At 45.1% G+C, this 22,634-nt stretch overlaps 1 protein-coding gene across 1 annotated transcript in view; it reads left to right on the plus strand.

Annotated features, from left to right (window-relative positions):
* PIK3C2B (phosphatidylinositol-4-phosphate 3-kinase catalytic subunit type 2 beta) overlaps window positions 1–22,634 on the plus strand; it is a 397,956-nt gene that overhangs the window by 170,181 nt on the left and 205,141 nt on the right. The window contains exons 6-9 of the mRNA XM_086923460.1: window positions 9,263–9,374; window positions 10,676–10,755; window positions 14,067–14,130; window positions 22,209–22,355. Coding sequence (XP_086779586.1) covers window positions 9,263–9,374; window positions 10,676–10,755; window positions 14,067–14,130; window positions 22,209–22,355 — 403 coding nt within the window. The remainder of the gene's footprint in view (window positions 1–9,262; window positions 9,375–10,675; window positions 10,756–14,066; window positions 14,131–22,208; window positions 22,356–22,634) is intronic.

Consider the following 22,634-nt stretch of genomic DNA (forward strand, 5'->3'; position numbering starts at 1 on the left):
AACCACGTTGTTTCCATATGGAGACCTATGCAGATTTTTGCATATTAACATGTATTGATAGCATACGTCTGAATGCATAGCAAACGTCTGAATGCATCGTGGTAGCACCCAGGGTTTAAAACATTACGTGGTATTATTCATTAAATTTTCGTAATATGGTTGTATGTATAAAAAAGCGAAATACAAAGTGGTGCAAGTTTCAGTTCAATACGGAGTTCAAAGAGCGCTCAGTCGATAGGTAGCACATCATTAATAGTAAAGCATATATATATATATATATATGTGTGTGTGTGTGTGTGTGTATGTATATGTATATATATATATATATATATATATATATATATATATATATATATATATATATATATATGTTCATAAAAGGGTAGTACATACGAGTTTCCAGATGGTGGCCGGAGTTCAATATGGATTTAGAGAGGAGTGCGTTTCATAATCAGGGTAAAATGAATGGAAATTCATTAGAGAAATGTATCGGTCATAACCTGCAGTTGCCCCCGTGCTGCACCCTTAAGGTCTGAAGGAGACACGTGATTGGATCCCTAGTGTGAGATAGTGGCATACAGTTGAGACAAAATGGGCAGATACTGGTGATCATGGAGCGCCCGACCTCAATATATTAGGATGCATGAAAAAATGCATCACAGTTAGAGAGGGGTGTCCCCGACCCAAGGGAGCAAAGAAAAGTGGTGTAAAATATACAGTGATTGGGGCTCCCAAGATCTTACCATTTAAAGTAATTGCAAGTGTTATATCAGCTGTTAAGGCTGTATCAGGTAGTTCTTCTTGTCCTCATTTAGAAGGTCCCGTGCGTGGCGGTCATCTAGGCAGACCTTGATATGTGCTTATATTTACATAGTTGGATCATGATCGAGGACCTGATAGCAGTCCTTGTCAGAGTTGGCGTGTAGTTTCTATTCTAGGAGGTAATAATCAATGTGAAGTATTATCACATTTCCCCCTTCTCTACTTCTTTGATAATAACATTGTAACGTTGTTTCAGTGATCTGATGGCTGAAAGTTCATGAGGGGGAAATTTTATGTAGCTGAAATCTTCCTTTTCTTGGTGTACTTCCTGTATTTCTGATCCATATCTGGAGAGACTGCAAGTTGGAATGCATCTGTGCTATTTTCTGGTATTAGTTGAGGGCAAAAGATGGATTTGGTCCTCATGGGCTATGTGGTTTTAGTGACGCGTTTATCAATGCTTACATCTGCTGCTGTTTCCATGCGGGAGCAAGAATCTCTTCCATTTTCTCAACGATTGGTCAGAATGTTGATATCCTTGGGGTCTTGCAAGCACATGGTAGTCAGGCCCGTTCATGAATGTATAGGTTGTCATTCGGACTTGTTATGGAAAAAATATTTCTATTTTCAGTTTGCAAGTGAATTTGTATAGATTCATTTGTGTTTTTGTTATATCCCAGGTTGCTGTTCGGCAAAAAGATAACCCCATATTCAGTTTGCTTATTTCAGTTTGTGATAAAGAAGTTTTGGACAGATTGAAGACGTTGAGTGGGCTTCCTTCATGTCCCTTCCTCTTGTTTGTGTTATCACTCCTGCTGTTGGTAGTTTTTAAAATCTGTTCGACAGAGAGTCTGGGGAAATGTTTGTATTTTGGACGTTTGGTGTCCGTATACCTAGCCGGTGGCACTGAACCTCCTCTAAACAAATCACCTTGCATAGTGATGTGGTCAGTTGTAAGCCGATTTCGGGTGATTTGATGTCCGTTCTAGAATTCTGATCTGGTTGGTGAGTGAGATGATCTGTTCCTGTCTTGGGTTATACATTGTTTCACAATATAATGTGACAAAAAAATCTGTTTGCTTTACAAATCACTCTTACTAACAGCTTTGAGAAAGCCACAGGCCTGCCTGTCAAGTAAGGGGCAAAACAAGCGTTGGCTGTCACCTGTATCCTGTGGTTCTGACTATAGACTCCTATCACATTGAAAAATAAGAAAGAAAAACCAAAATAAAGAAATAAGATGCACTAATTCAGGACTATGGATTCCTTGAATACATTAGAATTTCTAAGCAAAGCAATATTCATCAATTCAGCTCTGTCCATCTGAGAATTAGGCTGAGCTTTAGACTTATCCATCTCTAAAATGTATATCTATTGCAACCTCATGATACTCATGATACCCTGAGGTGTCATTGGTGCCAGTGTGCATCTAAAGAAACGCACAGTACTGCTGTAATGGGTAACCCGCACTAAACTTTTCTGGAGGACCTCCACGTTGTTGTGAGGACTCAGCTGTTGCTATTTTTATAGACCGAGGTACTCCAGGCTTAGTTTGTAACACACTGGCCTTGTTTTGTGCAGACAAGCACTCCAGCCTTTGCCTAGAGTAGGACTAAACGCCAGTCAAACGTGTCTGCTTGGTAAGTAAGTTGAACTAGTGAGAATGACTACATTTCCAGTTTCTGTACTCTGAATATGCTCACATTTTTGGAGCAGTGTCACAAATAGTGTCGAATATTCAGGCATTCTTTTCATGCCCAAAGAAGGTGCTGATCCTCCTGGTTGGGTGTGATAGTATCACCAGTTTCCTTTTCAGGGAGGATTGGCGCTGTAGGTGCTGCACTGCGCAGGGCTGCAGGAGAGCGTAGGAGAAGCTTCACTGAAGCCCTACTTGGAGAGTGGCTATGCCACATGTTAGAGTCTTCAGTCCTGCTCAAAATAATGATGGTATTTCAGTCAGCTACATGAATATTGCTTGTTGTGGAGCTTGTATTGAATCTGGATGGCAACTGCATTCTCCATTACACTTCTGTATGGTGGACTGGTGTGTGGTTTCTTTTCTGTGTGTACAAGAAGCCTAGAGTGTTGCAGACTTTGCAATACATGATCTGTTTGTGAGTAAACCTTACCCTTCAGGTGCCCGTTTTCTGTGTGTTATGTCATCTAGAGCTTGCACACTGCAGCTGCCACTCTTGTGACCTTGTATCTCTCTTTTTGCCTGAAGCAATTTACAGGAAGACCTGTTTGAATGGTTGGAGAATTGTGTGGTTGTAACATGATTTATATAGGTGGAGGAGCATTAGGGACTGGCATGTGTTCTGCTCAAGTTCTGGTGAACTTGACATTGCATGTGTGTGTGCGCGCTCATTTTTTACGGTATGTGCGGCATGTGACAGATTGCACTTAATATGGCATGTTTCAGGCATTCCTGAACTGGTGAGCCTTCCTCTCTAGTCTATTATTCTGTCTTTTCTGTCTGGTTTTAGGTTTACACTGGTTGAGAGGTGATGGTCCAGTGGCTGTTTTGAGGATCAATTAAGGGTCTAAGGACACGAAGGGCCATGCGTTTATGACCTTCCCGAAAAGAAGATGGCTTTGTAGTTTCCTTATCTGGATGGGGAAGGAGCTCCACATTTCACTTGCTTTGGCTGGAAATAAGTTCACTTCGAAGTCATGTTTTGTGGAAACCTGCTACTTTAAGTTGTTTGTTTCTTGGATGGAAGGCTTCGCCTAGGGTGTTGGATCTCACATTGTTATTGGTGAAAGTTGGTCCTATTCCAAGTAGTGCTTGGTATCTTATGCACAGTGCTTTGAACACTATTTAGTGAGACACCGGAAGTAAATTCAGTGACACAAGGTGTCACAAGAGATGTGCACAAAGGGTTTTTAGTGCAGGAGCAGCAGCCACTGATTTTTTCACTCGTAATTGGCTTAATAGTAAATTTCGGGCTGCTAGGTATAGATCATTCACATAATCCAAGCAAGAGTGTACAACCATATCTGGGGTTGAACTCTGTGGGGTGTGCACAGGTAGTGGTCAATCTGTTTTGGAATTCAAAGCATGTTGGTTGATGACCTCACTATCGTGTCTGTTTGTAGTTCCAGGATAAGATCTGCCTGTAGTATGATTCCTGATCGTTTTGCTTTTTTGCTTTTTGAGTGGGTGCTTGTCTTGAATCTGCAGAAGAGAGGGTGGGATCTCTAGTGCCGGTGGCCAGTTTTTGCATCTAAGATTTTCTGTTTTGTTTTGTCTGGGTTAAGTTTGAGGTGGTTGACAAACATCCATCTTTTTATAGCAATCAAGCTTGGTGCAAACCTGGATGCCGTTGTGTTGCTGAGGTTCTTGAATATGAGGGTGAACTATGTTATCTGCATAGTTAAATAGGGACAGGCTCAAGGATTGATTTAATCCTGGCATAGGTCCGAGGTAGATGTTAAAGTGAAGAGTTGAATAGAGGGTTGAGCCTTGAGGGACGTGGTATCCAGTGAGTTGGGTTTCGGAGGTGTATGGGAACAGGGAGCTGATAATTGTATCTAAAAGAGGAAAATATGTCTGAGGATTTCCTAAATTTCCTATGGCTTGCAGTCTGGTTAGTAGTGTTGGGTGGTGAACAGTATTGCATGCCACAGAAAAACACTAGTAGAATCAGGGCGGCTACTTCATTTGATTCTCTTTGTTTTATTAGGTTGTCCACTGCAGGGACTAGGATCCAATCTGTGTGTGCGGGTTGCCTGCCCAGCTCCTATCTGTGCTGTCTGCTCTGTACACTTCAACTACCCAGTCTGTGTCTGTTCTCATTTAAAGGCTCATTTTCTGTCCGTCTGAGTGTTCACTTCTGCCCAACTACCACAAAATCAACCACTGGCCCAGACTGTAACCTCCCCTTGTGTGCAGCAATATGTAAAGAGATGGTCACAAGATATGCACCGGTGGGTTCTTATTGCATAACAATGTCCAGGAAGAGTCACTTGCTACCAACGCCTCTGGCTTTATGCTGATAAGTTCCCGGCACCAGGTTCTGCTTCATTGACTGCAAATGTGCTCAATGTCCCAAGTGGCCAGGCAGGATATGGCTGTCATGCTCTGATAAGGCCTTGGGTTAAGGGCGTTGAGGGCACACTGTTTCCTGCCACTGACGTTTGACAGGGTGTGCCTATCAAACCAACACCCCCTGAGGTAAATACTATATTGTGCCATTTCTCATAATGGTACATTTAATGCATTTCGCTTAAGCAGTTTGGCTTATTCCCAGCACAACTGGTGCCACTCACTAAGATGAACTGTCCCTTGTTCTTCCATCTCTGCCGGCTTACTCTTTTTTTAGAGTCTGATTTAGACCTTAAATGCCCAGCCTCATGCCAGGTAACAGTGGATCACACATTTCACACAATCCTGATTCTGTACTCTTTGGAGTCTGTCATTCCTCACTTTACTGCCCCCCTACACCCAATGGAACCCATCTCTGTTTGCCTTTCACTATCCAGCTCTCCCTTCTTGTTGGTGTCAGTATTCGTTTTCACTTCTTATCACTTCTCCACCCTACCATGTTAGGCAGCACCACATTCTCCATCTTTTCCTACAAGGTGCTTGTAGAGGCCTGAGATGATTGTAGGGCATGAGATGTCAAAGGAGGTGTGAGGTGATCGAATGGGGATACCATTTGGGAATGGTGCTCACTAATTCTGCTGCAAATTACAGGACTACACCGTGCCCTAACTTTTCTCTTAGAGAAGGGAATAATCTGGTCTCTTATTAGAGGCGTGTTGCACATTCAGACCTCCCAGGGACACTGTATACAAAGATCATCCGGACATTGATGGACAACTGCATGTAGACAGCGCATTGCCAAGGCCTTAGACTGTCTTTGGAGTCATCTTTGGCAATCTCCGGCCCTGTTTTGTGCTTGAGCAGCGTATGGTTGTATATGTTATGTTATGTTATGTTAAGCTGTTTTATAGCGCGCACAATTACTGCCGGAGTATCCTGGCGCGGATATATGTACAGGGAGCAATAGGTTTTTGCTTGGACCCTTGACATAGGTTCTGCAGATATCGATTTCCTTTTTTCCTGTGAAACAAGCACATCTGTCCAAACTTCTGAATTCTCGTCCTGTCTGGGAGGTTCTGCGATTCCCTGCGACTTGTCTAAAGGCTGGGAATCGGAGGAATAATCCCTGAAAAATAGTTATTAACTTGAGCAGTATTTCTGACTGCTGGTCTATCATGCATATTCAATCCTTGAAAGATTTCCTAGACCCGTTTGTCCTGGGTGGAAGATGTGCTTCCTTGAGTGTCCTGTTGGAGAAAAAGGAAAACTCGCGCAAATGAAGGAATTCGCTCACTTACTTTGTCCACCTTCTCCTGACCTCGGGAAGAGTCGGCTCTGACTGCTCCTGTCAATTCTGGCGCTTGCTGGCTAATTGCACTATTAGCTTTTTCTAGAATTACCAACGCTGTTCATTTTCTACCCTGATTAAAGGTAGCAAATTCGATCAAGGGTTTCTCAAGGCAATTTACAACTGCGTTTGTGTTTCTCAGACAACAGTACTTCGCTTCTGTGATGATTACATATTTTGTTGGTTACCAGGACATCTGCTTGGCTAAATGTTGTTGGCCGACATAGTGTGCTCCTCCTGTAGAGGCTTGTGTATCTAACCTCTGGATACTATTTTGCACTTGTTATTTTAGTTCCATGTTTATTCTTACTATAAATGCTGTAGTTGTATTTCTGTACTCGTCCTTCCATGAGCCACCAGGCAGGGCTGATATCTTCGGACTCTAAGCAGGAGGCACAGTATGAAGGATTTAACTTTACAATTGATAGTAATAATTCAACACCCTTCATAGGTGAAATTCTGCGGCAGTTCAAGGTGGGCGCAGTCATGGCTCAGTCACAGACTTTTATTTCAGTTGTGTCAAGGCTTCCCGGACCTTCAAGATGGGGATTCTCTTTCAGCAAAGGCCTTCTGCTGGCTCCTCTGCCTCTGCTTGCAGCAAAACGAGGACAAGATCTTTAAAGGGAATCACCAGCGTGTTAATCTGGCCTTTGCTGAGGCCAGTGTGTCCCAGGCAGCTCCCTATGGCTCAAACTGCCTTTACATTTTGGAAGGGGCAGATGGCACTCAGATGGTGCAGTCCATACATACCAGGGTAAAGAACAGTAGTCTTTTGCCAGGCCAGGAGAGTCCTTGTCTTCATTTGAAGACATCAGATATCATCCAATTGGTTTTCTCCATTGCTTTTTCCTACAATAAGAGGGCCTAAGTCCAGATGGAATTTGGACATCAAACTCTCCCATCTTGTGCACAAGCTGTTGCAACCTTTGGCTTCTTGAGATTTAAATCCGCTTTCAAGGAGGACAGCTTTTATTGCTGGGATTACTACCATAATGTGAGATGATGATGAACTGCATGCCCTGCTAGATTTAATACTTTATACCATTGTTCTTTGCGACTCAATGGTTGTTTGAGGCTGCCCCATCTTTGTCCTTAGTGTTTTGGCCAAATTCCTTCTCAATAATTAAACCTCGTGTCCAGTCACTCTTTTTCAGCCTAAATAGTGCTTAATAATATAGATTTTTGACACATATTATGGTTTAACTAGACCGGACCAAACAACATTATTGCTCAGTTGGCCTTCATTCTTGGTGGTCTTGATGAAAGTAAAGCAGCCTGCAAGATGTCCCATGTCGAATATCCATAATTTCTACTCCTTTTCTGGGTTTTTTCCTTTTGCAAAAATTCATGTGCTCTCTTGCAGACCCAACGGGTTTGTGGTTTCCTAGCTTGTACCCTCCAGACCAATCACCCGACATCTTTGTCTAGGAGTTGTTCCGTAGGCTCTATCCTCTATCTAGGGTTGATACACAAGCAGCTAAGAAGTCCTAAGACCTAACTTACGTAGCCATTGTCTGTTAGGTGCTGGCATGGTTGGGAGTAGGAATGAGTTGAGACAAAGGTGTAGGATACAGATGCCCTAATGGTGACTATTACTCCTGGCTCAAGGCATTCCTGTTCCAGCACCCACCTCCCTCAAGTCTGCCGTTAATCAGAACAAAGGCTGTTTTAAATGGGGGAATTGATGATGGTGCAGGCCTGTGTAGGAGGCGATGTACTCTGTATGTATGGATGCTGACCACTAGTTGAAAAGAGCTTTGAGAAGGTTATTCCAGTCCCGCTACCAGTCAATAGGGCACCTTTGTTGGGGAGTATGAGAGTAACTTTATACTAGGAGTAACAGCCATGCTACCAGTAACTTTATCCTTTGACTGAATACGGATGACTGATAGTTAAATGTCAGAAGGAATTTGTAGGGTGAAAAGGCAGTAATGATAGGCGCTTGACAGCTGAGGATGTAGGATCTTACCTGCACTGGACTGCAGTATCAGAGGTAGCAGAATTGTCAAGGTGGGCTGGACTATTAAACAATGGTGGGAGGGTGGTGCAGTTAAGGCCTGGCAGTTGTGGTACTGTGCCATAGTGCTAGTCCTGCATGAGAGACCAAGTATTGGAATGAAATGAAATGAAATGAAATGAATGAAACTTATATAGCGCACGACTTACCCTGGGGCATCTCTGCGCTTGCTTAGGGAACCCGTCCTGGTATTCCCCTGTGAGATAACCCTGGCAGGGTATCCACAAGGTGAAAGCCAGGCATCCCACCGCGAGGGGCCGTTGTGGAGATTAAGCAAGCTATTGCCCAGAGTCGCAGAGTGTGAACCCGTGAGTCGAGAAGGCACCGGAGCGAGAATTAACGAGTCCGTGGAATTTTGAGCCCAAGACCCGCCGAGGCGGGGAATTGAACCCTGGTCGAGGGCCGAACTCACGCTCCAGGTCTGCCGCCTCTAACCCCTGAGCCACACTTCTCCACGGGTGGAATGTTTGGCTTTGAAGTGGTGGGTGTTAGAAACTGCAGCTGTGGTAGGTCGCTTGTTATGAGCTTAAATAAAAAAGTTATCTTTAACTCATCTGGAGTCCGCCTAGTTCCCAGAGGTAGGCCATGTGGGAGAATGTACTAAGATTGTTTAAGGAATGGTGGGAGGTGGAAAGAGTGCTGGATGAGGAAAAGGTACCGACTGTTTGTGGTGCATTGAAAGGAAGGTGTGCACGGTGGGGACGTGGTACACATGTGTAGTGTTAAAGTGAGTCCATGCGTGAGATGCAGGTTCTGGTTTGGACAGGTAAAACATTTGGTGGTTTGGGGTGCACTATTTGTGAGATGCAGTTCGTAGTGAGTGGTAGGGCTCTGGAGCAAAGGGTTGGTACATAAAGTAACTGTTTATGAGAAATGGCTTGAGGTTTGTGAGTGGAATTGTTTTCCTAGGTCAGGAATGGCATATTTTAGGTAAATTCGACGTTCTGTTGCACTGGGAATGCCTTGTTATTTTCGCCATCCTTATTACAGTAACCCTCTAAGAAATAGATCTTTGTGTAACATGATTAAAGTCCTCTCTGCTGTTGTTTTTTCAGTTTCATTTCTGTCATCTCTGTTCCTCCCTCAGCGAGCGTGTGCTGGGAAGCCATGAGTACATCCAGCAGTGCCGCAAATTTGATGTGGAAATTCGACTGCAGCTGATGAAGCGCAAGGATGTACGTGGAGACCTAGCCCGGACGGTAAGTGTAATATCCTTTAATTAGAATTATTCCATGAGTTTACTTTTGATTGTAGAATGTTGTTAGACTTACCTGGTTGTTTTTCTGTGTGCTGTCTCCTCGCGTGTTCTTGTAGAACATAAGTCAGGCCTGGATTTCTCCGGTATCTGTTACTTGTATTTGCTTCAGGTTGTCAAAATTGCAAGTGTTGTGGCCATCCATACTGCAGTAAATTGAATGCATGGCCATCCCGGATCTGAGATGCAACCACCACCGGAGCAGAAGTGCTTTTCACGGCTTTGCAGTGTCTCTGCTACTACTGTCTTTTTAGGTCTTGCATAGGCGCACTTGAGCTGTCTCTTCGAGACGTACTGTAATCAGGATAGGGGCATAAAGCTCCGCCCATCTTTTTAATTGGCTCCTCTCCCTGTCCTTTGTAAATGGTGGCTTTTCATTGGTCAATGAGTTTAGTAGTCCCTACTTAGTACCGCCATGTCTCTTCTTGTAACCTCCCATGAGGACACTCCCTGTTACATGTGTTGTTACTACCTAGATTTTATTTACAGGCTCTGAGCACTATTTTCTGAAAGAGCTTCAGGCAGGACACACACTTGGTCCTAAGCAAGGCTGGCAGTGGTTACTTTACTCACTAGCACATGTCACAACTATTAAGACCTTCTATAAATTTCCCTTCATTAGTTTTACACAGAGTTCACCCTGATCCGGAGTTATATAATAATTATTTTGTCACATTTCAAAGCTACTAATTTTTGTATATGGACATAGCTATTTGAATGTATTTTTGGTACTGTCTTGCATGCAATGCTTGATGGATAGGGTGGAATTACCATATCTTTTGCAGGGTGCAGTACCACATGTAACCAAAATAGATCCCATTTGGTACTGCACCCGCAACATGGCTAGCTAAAAAACATTGGCATTTATAAGGCCTTTAAATCCAACTCCACAATTCCTAGACTAATTGCATTTCCAATTCAATAGGTCTTTCATTTGTTAAAGCTAGAGCTGTTGGCGTTGAAAATGACAATGCTCTTTACTTTGGCTTTTTTATACCATTGGCAATCGTGCTATGCAAATATAATCACTCCACTGCAAATAAAAAAAAACTAAAGTAAAACATTTTTTATTTTCAACTCTAACAGCTCTAACTTTAACAAATGCAAGACCTATTGCATTGCAAATGCTTGTTCTTTCTGTTACTAGCGTACTTTTTTATTGCTACACAGACGGATATGGACAGCCATGGAGAGTAGTACGAGAACACCACCTCTAACTCACCTCACTTATTTCTTACCTAAAAGGCCAGCGACCATCAGAGTCCTTGGACACTAAACCACCACATACACCTTCAGGAGAGGCCGGTGAAGCAGACCATCAGCAGGTAAGACTGTATGTGGCGCTGGAGGGGGGGCAAGAGAATTCCAGAGGAAAATGTGAGGGAGGACGGGCTTTAGGAGTTAAGAGTGATGAAGAGTCTAGTTTGTTTGAAGGAAGCCATGAGCCTGGGTCGGAAATGTGAGTGTTTAGAGAGAGGGGTCTGAAAGAAGCGGGGATGGATGGAGGGAGGTGGAGGTGTCCTGGTGGAGAAATGAAACTAGAGCTTATTGAGAAGCTTGGAGGGCTATGCAATGACCCTGAGAGGAAAGAGGGGGCAATAGCCTTTTAATACGTTTTGGGACTGACAAGTTAAGAGGAGGCAGTTAGGGGCTGGAAGTGTTCCATGAGGATGAAGTTGACCAATGTAGGGATAAAGGGTCTAAGACTGCAAAAGAGAGCTTAGCCTGGGCGTTAAAAGGTAGAGCGTCCCTAAGAATACAGAGAATAAGGAGATAACAGACAGAGTGAAGAGATGATCTGTAAGATGGCAGCATGTGTGCAGCCAGATTCTCAAGCACTCTGAGAACAAGTCAGGATGGTGTGGGTAGACTTGGGATAGGTGGACAGGAATTCTGATGAGAGCACAGGAGGCTATGCTGAGGAGTCCCACGAGGCCTGGGTTGTCGGGAGTTGCCCTGGTAGTGGGAACTGAGGATTAGTGGGCAGACGGGTCAAGAGAGCTGTAACAGGTTGGAAGCCTTTGGTTCTAAAGGGGCTTTGGAATGATGATGTGTGTCGGAACCGGCGGCGTCTGGTTGGCGGAAGGGATGCCCCCAGCTAGGCAGAACTACTGCTCTCATCACGGGCAGGTGATGACACTTGCTCTATAATCCGTTCTCACCCTTGTGTAGCTTGACTCTGAGCAATCAGGCTTACAACAGCAGCTATGCGTAAAGCAAAGGCACATCAGGCACACGTGATAAATACACCGAGCCTCACAAAAGAGACTTCACACGTGATGTATGTAGAAACATTTATATTCAACCCACACATTCAATCATTATAACATGATCATCATGTACTTTCGGGCATAAAACACATACGGAATTATTACTTGCAGTACTAGGCCCACCCGTATTATGATGATGTCAATAGTATGCACACTGTGGACATTCCTAATCTCACCCCCTGTAATCGAACCCCGAATTGATTGAGAACACCCTTATGCGGTGCACAATATCAAAATTATTTACATACATGAAAATGGAACACTTTTTAGCAGCAGAGCGGGCCAGAGCCACGTGGAAAAACGGACTGTCAAATGTATTGTGCTTTTAGTAACAATCCATGTATAAAATGGCACGGCCGACCAGTGTTTTGAATCACAGGTGGGCCGCACACAATCACTCACACACATTCACTCTGCACTGCTATGTGGGGCAACAGGTATCAGCCAGTCTGTACAGCACGCTCTTACACACACATATGCTCTCAGCACCCTAATGCGGTGCCACTGGAATCCAGCAGGTCAATGGTTCATGTCTGCAGAGTACGTGGTCCAGGCCTCCCTCTACCCTTTGGTTCACCCTGATTGTCCTGTACCCTTGGATGAATGATGACCAACCCAGCCCCACAGACCCTGAGCCTCATGCGACCAAAGTCACAATTAGTCTGGGTCCTCGGGAAGCGGGTGAGAATATGTAGCAGTTTAAATTGTGAGGTAAACATAAACAAGGGAGTGGTTAGCAGCCACTCAGGAAGTTCACCCACAGGTCTGAAAACACAAAGGAGTCACGCAGTTTCATGACTCACTTCCGACTTGTCTTAGAAGCGCTCCTTGACCCAGTCAGTCTCTCTCTGTAATACCGCTCCAAGATGTATTTGGGAGGCCCAAGTGTGGAGAGGGCAGTTGATCCACCGCGATGAGGGTAAAAAAAGGGAACAACCAATGCATAGGGAGTTAGACTGGAGCCTCTTGATAGGATAAGGAGCCCAGATTTGTACAAGATGATCCGGCTCTTGCCCAGGCAATGTGGGCACAGCACCTGGTGCATGTTGGTGTGAGTTGCACAGGGCTCTTCAGATTTCAAACACAATAAATTGCAAATTCCGCACCTCCCTGGAATAGAGGCACGAGACCAATGCATGTTGAGATGGGTTGCACCAGGCAATTTCGGTCACATACAGTGAAGAGATGCAATTCTGTACCTCCCTGTAAATGAAGCACAACATCCTGGGCACTATGATACAGGTTGCACCAGATAAGTCCGGTTCCACACACAGGCACAAGTTCATCAGAGCCACATGAGGTAGAATGAGGTACTACAATCATGGCCGCACCCCCGCCTTCACTTTGAACGCAATGAGCATGCAGTCTGGGTGTCCCGTGAGAGTGATGCAGCTCGATCGATGAAAAGGCCCACACATCGGTGTGGGGGGGTCCCTTAATCTCGGTGAGTCTGCTCACCACCAACTAGTCTCCAGACACAAGTTTTAGTTCCATGCTCACACCACCCTATTAGTTGAGATTCAGTTGCTGAGGTGGGCACTTGAGAGAGCTAGTGCGCACACCGACCTGCGATCGCAGGTGGGGCACATAGTTCCCAGCACCGGGCAGACTGGCAATACGATTCCTGACTTGAACATGACATACAAGCCCTCTTAATCAGTGCCTTGATCCACCTGGTGTCGCCAGTGTAGAATCCTGCAACTTGAAGTTGGTTTCTGTGTCTTCCAACAGAATCAGTAGATGAGGTCCCCCGGTACCTTAAGATGCATTGTTGGCTAATTCTCAGTGGCCCTCGCATGACCGGCCTATCCTCTTCATGTGAACACTAGATAATGGAATGCACTGCCAGCCTATGTAAAGCTGTTAGAGGTCACAGATTGAATGGGCTCAGAGCTTGTGCTTCCCTCTCTCATCTCTTGAGAAACCCTGCAATGAAGAGCGAGAATTAGATGGGTGTAAGGACTGAACTCTGTTCATGTCCCTTGAATTCAGCCCTGCTTAGAAAGGCCAAGAGTGATGGGTATGGCAGGTGATCCCTGTAGCTTAAGCTAGGTATTAATGGACTCCTAGGGTGTCTACTTAGCTCCCAGCTATGCTGTTATAACCCTCCCTCCTTAGGCACGGGTGATCAAATGTTCTGTTGCCCCCGCCAGTCTAGTGCTGGTAAAGGCTGTTCTGTGGTACTGCCGCACCCTGATCACCAGGTCACTCCCTAAGTTGGTCTGTCTTTGTCAAAGGCTTCATCCTTTCTCTCTGGCCTCTTGGTGTCTCACACACTCCCCACAGAAGGGACAAGTCACTTGTGTGATAATCTATCTCCACTCTACTCTTGCATTGATCTGTTTGCTCTTTGTCTCCCCCTGCAGGCAAGCCATGACACTCCTCTTTGACACCTTCCACAACGAAGTGGATGAATTCCTGGCTGCTGAGGTGAGTGAGGTAAATGTGCATGTGGAGAAGGGGCAGCATGTGCAGTCTGACGTGTCTGGATCTAGTTCTTTTGAGACCAGTCTTTGTGTGTCTGCATTTGTGTTTGTGAAGAGATGTGTGTCTAGCAGTGTTATTATTTGTGTAGGTCTGTTGATGGGCAGATGTTTACGCTTGTTGATATGTCATTTGTAGGTCGAGCCTGCGACCGCTCATGCACTCTTGCTTGCGAGGCATTATTTACAATAAAAGGCTTGTAGCCTACCCATTGCTTATCATTTGTTGACTTCATTGTCAGTCATCTTTGCTGCCTCTTATGGGCCAAACACAGATTGATTCAACATATTTAGTGCCCATTCGCTGCTCATGCTGTGATTGAGGAACTGTTTTTGTCTTTGCCATTCCCCTTGTCTTATGCTCTCTCCTTCCAGCCCACTCCTCCCTTGTTTTGCTTTCTACCCCCTCCTCCTGCCTGTTATTGCTCTTCCTTCCCCCTTGCCTTTCTCTCTTGTTACTTCCCTTCCACCTCCTTCCATATTAAAAAAGAAATATACATATATATTGCACAGCAGCGCTGTGGAACATAGCTTTAAAAAAAAAAAAAGCATTATGCAGTGCATTTTTAGGTCCCGCTGAAAGCCATCCTGTTAGGGATGCTTTGGCGAGATTAAAGTAAGGGCTTTCAAAAGTGCACCCAAAGGCGGATTGCCTACAGTGCATGTGAGTTGGGTGCGTGCACATTGCACACCATTTGTTATCAGCTTATGAGCCTCGGCATCAGACATCAAAGGAATCCCCTCCCCCGCCCCCGCATCAGACTTCAAAGGATCCACCACGCAATGCCGAGAGCTTGTTTGGGGATACCGTGAACCTTGTGCATGATGTTTTGTACAACTTTGTTTTAATACATTTTGTGAAGCTTGCCTCTATTTTCGTGAAGCTTATGCGCAGTGTTTTTTGCACAGCTTTGTTTCTATACATTTTCTGAAGGTTGCCACTGTTTTAGTGAAGAGCTCGGTACCGTCGCAGAGCTCTTTCCCTGCAGCTTGCAGACATACTGCCTGTTGCGCCCTCCCTGCCCGTCCTACTCCCATTCCCTTTTCCTCTCCCAGCAGCTTATTATTTGACCCTCTGATAGCACCCCTGCTCTTCCTCCATAACTCCCACTGCTCCGGGTCTCTGAAGGCCATAGTCGACAAGTATGATCTGTCCCCACAGCCCCCACAGGTACTATTACTGCAGACATAGTTTTGTGTTTGTTTCACACTGCATAACTGCTTCCCTGACAATGCTTTGTGAGCGACTCATGCTTCCTGCACTCGGCAGATAATTACTGTGCACGTTCGGGCCTCTGCAGCAGGCACAGTGATTAGAGCTGCCTTGAAAGTTTCCAGAGACCTTAGAAGCAGACCAGCTGGCTGAGACACTCTTGGTTTCTCTGCAAATCTTGTTTAATTTTTGCAACATTTCGTCGGTCAGCCTGTTAATTAGGTGTGGAAAGCTCTATTGCATCGGTAAGAGCAACACAAAACAGACAACACAAAAGAAACATAATGGTTCTGAAGAGGCGCAGCCACTTTGCTTGTTCAGTATACCTGAGGCGCCTCATCCTATCCGTCTGTGTATCAAGCGCCTCACCCTTTCTGTACACACCTCAAGCTTCTAACCCACCGGTCTATATGCCTCAGGCTCCTCACTCTGTGTATATATTCCAAATCCCTCCTCATCCTCTCTTTGTATAACCTGGCTGTGCTCGAGCTCCTCACCTCTCGGCATATACCTCAAGCGCTTCATCACCCTGTGTACATGCCTCGAGTTCCAGCTCACCCTGTGTATATATTCCTCTAACTGATGCTTATTGTATAAACCAGCTGTAGCTGCCTGAAGCTCCTCACCCTCTATATATGCCTCGAGCTCCTACCTTGTACCACCACCACTACCACTACCACCACCACCACCACTAACACCACCACTACCAGTACCACCACCACAACCACCAACACCACCAGTACTTCCACTAATACCACCACCAGTACTTCCACTAATACCACCACCAGTATTTCCACTAATACCACCACCCGTACCACTATCACCACCACCACCAATACCACCACCACCAATACCACCACCACCAATACTACCACTACCAGTATTACCAGTACCAGTACTATCACTACCAGTACTACTAGCACCAGTAGTACCAGTACCACCAACAGTGCCACCAACACTACCACCACCACCACCAGTAACACCACCACCAACCAGTAACACGACCACCACTAAAACCACTAGTACCACCACCACCACCACCACGAGTACCACCACCACCAATACTACCACTACCACCAATAATACCACCACCAATACTACCACCACCAGTACTACCAATACCAGTACCAGTACTACCAGCACCAGTACTACCAGTACCACCACCAGTACCACCAGCAGTGCCACCAATGCTACCACCACCAGTACTACCAGTACCAGTATCACTACCACCACCAGTACTATCACCACCACCAGTACTACCACTACCAGTACCACCACCACCAATACTACCACTACCAGTATCACTACCACCACCAGTACTACCACCACCAGACCCACCACCACCACCACCACCAGTACTTCCACCACCAGTACCACCACCACCAGTACTACCACTACCATTACCACCACCACCAATACTATCACTACCACCACCAGTACTACCACCACCAGTACCACCACCACCAGTACCACCACCACCAATACTACCTCCACCAATACTACCGCTACCAATACTATCACCACCAGTACCACTACCACCAAAACTACCACTACCAGTACCACCACCACCATTACTACCACTGCTAGTACTACCTCCACCACCAGTACTACCACCACCACCACCACTACTACCACTACCAGTACCAGTACCACCAGTACCAGTACTAGTACTACCAGCACCACCACCAGTACCACCAACACTACCACCACCAATACCACCACCAGTACTACCACCACCAGTACCACCACTAAAACCACCAGTACCACTACAAGTACCACCACCACCAATACTACCACTACTCCCACCACCAGTACCACCAGTACCACCACCAGTACTGCCGCCACCAGTACCACCACCACCAAGACTACTGCTACCAGTACTACCACCACCACCAGTACCACCACCACCAGTACCACCACTACCAGCACCACCACTACCACCACCACCAGTACCACCACCACCACCAATACTCCCACTACCAGTACTACCACCACCCCCACCAGTACTACCGCCACCAGTACCACCACCAGCAAGACTACTGCTACCAGTACCACCACCACCAATACTACCACTACCAGTACCACCACCACCAGTATGACCACCAGCAAGACTACTGCTACCAGTACCATAACCACCAATACTACCACTACCAGTACCACCACCACCACCACCACCAATAACACCACTAGTACTACCAGTACCACAAGTACCACCACCTCTGGATCATATGTAACTCTCACTTCACACTTTGTGTCTGTGTAATTTACAACATTTACACATCTTATTCACTGCACTATTTATCACTACTTTGAAGATGTCACAGGCCGGTCTCTTCCTCTGATATTTACAATCTAACAAGCGGTCTAGAAGGCCCTTTATTGCAATGCAATGTAGCACGTATGTGCAATGCAATAGGTCTTGCATTGGCGAGTGTTTAAGCCATTGTCATTGTAAATGGCAATGCCTTTTATATATCTGTTTTAATTACAACACATAAATGGCATTGTCATTTACAATGCCAATAGCTCAAGCTCTCATAAATGCGAGACCTATTGCATTGCAAATGCTTGTTTTTAAATATATCTGTACTTTAAGCCATGGTGTGAAGCAGCTTGTGCTGCTGTGTAACATGTTAAAACACATGTTTTAAGCCAATAGATCTCACATAGGTGAGACTTATTAGCTTTGTCAATGCTTGTTTGTTGTACAGGTGTACACGGGCCGGCTAATATCAGCCAATGCGGTGTCTTATCATTGCAGTTTTAACGGCTATCTCAGAATGGAATGGCAAAAACTGTGAATAAAGCAGAAGAGTTCAAACAAAATGGTCATATGAAGTTTGGAAAGTTTAAAACAGTGCAGTATCTTGAGTAGAGTTTAAAAGTGCTCAATCTTTGTCCGTCTTTACCAAGTATAACATGGATGGATACACTGTAATTGTACATAACTTTTACAAATGGCTCCAAGATGCCACATAATTTTGAAGGTCTGTGTTGCGCAGGAACAGAATAACCCAACTGAAGGTTTTGAGAGCACAGCTGCATATTCACCTACCTTTCCTACAGCACCAGTAAGGTCTTCACATCTCAAAAAAACTGCTTAGTTTTCTCGCTGCATACATTTTGCCAGTGTTCCTAAAAGCAGGGCTTTTTAAATAGAACACAATGTCTGAAGGGTGTTTTTTCCAAATAACTTTTTATTGCACCTGGTCTCAAGGCTAGTTAACTTTAAATGAAAACAATGGCCTTAGACCAGCGAAGGCAAAGTGGTTAAAATGGCGAAACTACTTTTAGAATAAAATACACACACTTATCTAGTTTGTGTGGAGAGTTCAGTAGCCAGACTGCATTATAAATCGGCATACTTCCTGATCAATCGATCCAGGCCAGTAAAGTAAAAGGGGCTGGGACATAGGCTGTTCTAGGACTGTTATGTCATATTGAATTGTACAGCGCAGTAATTACCTGATGGGAGTATCCTGTCAGCAGTTACACTAACGTCAAGATGGCGTCCATGTTTACATAACCATGCAGGTAGCCCGATAACAGTCGTGCAAAAACTGGAAGGCAGTCAAAGCAGTTAGGATGGACGGATGTGTGCACAAAAAAAGCAAAAACAAAGTTCATGGCTTTAGTTTTACTTCTGTTTTAACCGTTTTCAGTTGTTGCCTTAACAAGCTTGACATTTTTGCTATCCTCCTTCAGCCACATACATTTGGTGAATTACATGAATTCTGTTATGGTGAAAGCAGCTTGCTCTTGTGTAAAGTCAGTGTAGTTTGTGTGTTTGAGGCATGTGTGCTGTAGATATACATGCTTTGCATACTCCTGCCTTCTAGTTTTGGGTCCGGATGTTTGCAAGTTGGTTTTCTTTGAAGAAGTCTTCCCTAGTTACGAGGTAAGCTGACTACTCCTTTTGGTGATTGTGCGCCTGGGTATCAACTCCATTGTTGGATTGTTTTCTTTGCGCATTTGGGGTGCCATCGGGTTCGTGTATTGCTTCGCTCCGGTTCGAAACCATCTTTCGGGTTCCCTTTGGTGTGAAATCCACTCTACCCTCGACTGCTTTGTCATTGTACTCGTTTCTCTCTTCGCGTATCCATTCGATCAGAAAATCTCTCCTCTTCGGTCGAAAACATTGCGGGCGGCCTTCGGGCCTAGCTGCATCGATGCATCCCTCTGCCGATGGAACATATTTTGTTTCAGTTCTGTCCTTGGCGCCACTCGAAATACCCTTTCACCGATCTACACCAGGTCTGCAACTTGTGTTCGTCACCGGAGCACAAGGAAGAAGACTGTGAGGCCTGTTGCTCGTTCAGATCGAAAAAGACTCTTCGAGATCGTTGTACTTGATGATGAGAAATGCGGCACCAAAGCACTCAACAGACTTTGATTCTCTTCGGAGAAGAGTTGGAACAAGAAGCAGCAGTGGCCGCAGAAGAAGAGGAGGCCTTCTTAGTCGAAGAATCCCATTCAGACCTCAAGATTGAGTTGGAGTCAGTAGACATTCCAGCGGGACAGGGTGTCGTGAGTACCAACACCTTTATGCCCCAAAAGTTTAGCCTTCACCAAACATAAGGCTTTGGCACAACCTCTGACTTCGGGCCTTGGTCGCCACCGATACAACTTTTCTGACGCCCAGCCCCTGGGCCTGGCAACAAAACAAGTAGTCTGCACCGACAACATGACACCAATGTACTGTGAAAAAAAATAGGAGGGGGGGGGAGACGCATTCTCTGCAATTGCCATGCCTCTCTCAGACAATGTGGGGTTGGGCAATTCATCACAAAGGTAATCTTCTGGCAGAACACTTCCCAGGAGTGGACAATCAGGTTGTCGACCTCCTAAGCAGAAAGCGGCAACAAATACACAAGTGGGAACTTCATCCTCTGGTTCTCCTTCCATACTTTCAAGAATGGGGATTTCCACAAATAGATCTGTTCGCCACAGTAGACAACTCAAAATGCCCATGCTTCGCTTCCAGGTTCCCAAACCCTCTATCCAAAGGCAATGCCCTATGGATGAATTGTTGAGGGATATTTGCCTATGCTTTTCCACCTCACCCTCTCCTTCCATTTCTGGTTCGGAGGCTCAGGCAAACATCCCTCACATGGGTTCTAGTGGCTCCCACATGGACTCTTCAGCCGTGGTTCACAACACTCTTAGAACGGTCAGTAGTTCCACATCAAAACCTGCACCTCCATTCCAGCCTTCTCACTCAGAACCATGGAGAAGTCAGACACCCAAACCCCCAAGGAGCTCAATCTAGCGATTTGGCTCCTGAAGTCATAGGGTTTGGATATCTTAACTTGACTCCAGAATGTATGACCATTCTTAAACAAGCAAGGAAAATGAAGAGCATGCTATTCAGCTAAATGGAAAATATTTGTAATACATTGTACTAATAACAACATTGATCCACTAGATGCATCCACTCAAAATATCATTTGCTACCTTCTGCGTTTACAGTGTGCTGCTTTAGCTTACAATTCCATTCGACTGCATCTTGCAGCATTAGCTGCATATATGCAGAACAGACATCTATCCTTGTTCAAGGTTACAGTAATGAAAACCTTTGAGGGCATTAAGAGAGTTATACCACCAAGGATGCCTCCAGCACCAGTCTGGAATCGGAATATCGTGCTTTCACAGCTCATGGGCCCAACTTTTGAGCCATTTTACAACTGCCCCCTACTATTTGTTTCATGGAAAGTGGCCTTCCTCATTGCATCACTTCATCGAGGAGAGTTGGTGAACTACAGGCCTTAACCTTAGAAGAACTCTTCTTTCAGCTTCATAAAGACAGAGTAGTTCTTCGCACCAACCCAAAATTCCTTGCCACAGTGGTTCTGTTTTTCATATCAATTGGTTGAGTTGCCCGTGTTCTTTCCTCAACCTGATTCTGTAGCAGAAAGAGCTCTTCATACTCTTGATGTCAGAAGAGCCTTGCTATACTACATTGAAAGAACAAAACAATTTCGCAAAACAATTGTTGCATGTGCAACACCTCACAAAGGCAATCCCATCTCTAAATCTGGTATTGCAAGATGAATTGTTAAATGCATTCAAACCTGCTACACTAAAGCTAAAGGAACTTTTTCTATACCTCCTAGAGCGCATTCCACTCGTAAAATAGTAGCGTCTATGGCCTTTTTAGGTAACATCCCTATAGCTGACATTTGTAAAGCAGCATCATGGGCCACAGCGCACACGTTTACCAAACATTGCTGTGTGGATGTGTTAGCACGTCGACAAGCCAATGTAGGGCAAGGAGTGCTAAAATCACTTTTTCAAATCGCTGCAACATCTACATCTACACTGCTTTGTGAGGATACTGCTATGTAGTCAAATCAAAGCATGTGTATCTACAGCACACATGCCTCAAACGGATTATGCTACTTACCCAGTAAGTATCTGTTCTTAGTTAGTAGAGATGTAGATTCAAGGCGCCGTCTCACTTTCCCGGGCACCTGTAATTGTTGCAGTCTTGCTTTACTTACATTACATACGCATGGACATATCTATACTACAATTTCTCACTCCATTCTCACCCTCTAGCGGGAAAACTATCTAACAATGAAGTCAATGCCCATGCACACTATCGCCGAAAGAGGAGTCACCTTACTTCGTGACTAGGAAAGATACCTTCGAAGAAAAACAACTTGCAAACATCCGGACCCATCACTAAATGGCAGCAGTATGCAAAGCATGTGAATCTACAGCTCAACATGCCAAGAACAGATGCTTACTGGGGAAAGTAGAATAAGCCTTACACTACTTGTCTTTATGTCCATGCTTCTGTTTTTGGATAGGTGGATCACCAGCACAAGGCAGAGCGTGTGGTGCAGTCTGTGATGGTGGTGTGCAATGCTCTGGCGGCGGTGGAGACGCAGGAGGTGACCAGTGCACTAAACCAGCTGCCGACCTGCTTCCCTCGTATTCAGCTCAAGGGGAATAAGGTAAGGGGGAGACATACGCATTCCCCTTTTCAGATAACGTTATATCCAGGAGCATTGAAAAGTATCACAGCATCTTCTGCACACCAGACTCCTCTAGCGCCACCTCCAATATTCCACATCCAGAGCACTTGTAGCAAACTTTAGGTTTGGGAAACTGGTAGCTCTTTAAGCAAAACAGTGAATCATGTGCCACAAATAGGGTTAGATCTTTGTGGGTGGAACTGTATGGTGCCTTGTGAAGGCACGGGGCCAGGAGGAGTGGATCACCTGACAGGTGAT

This window comes from Lissotriton vulgaris, chromosome 5, assembly GCF_964263255.1.
Source record: "Lissotriton vulgaris chromosome 5, aLisVul1.2, whole genome shotgun sequence".
NCBI lineage: Eukaryota > Metazoa > Chordata > Amphibia > Caudata > Salamandridae > Lissotriton > Lissotriton vulgaris.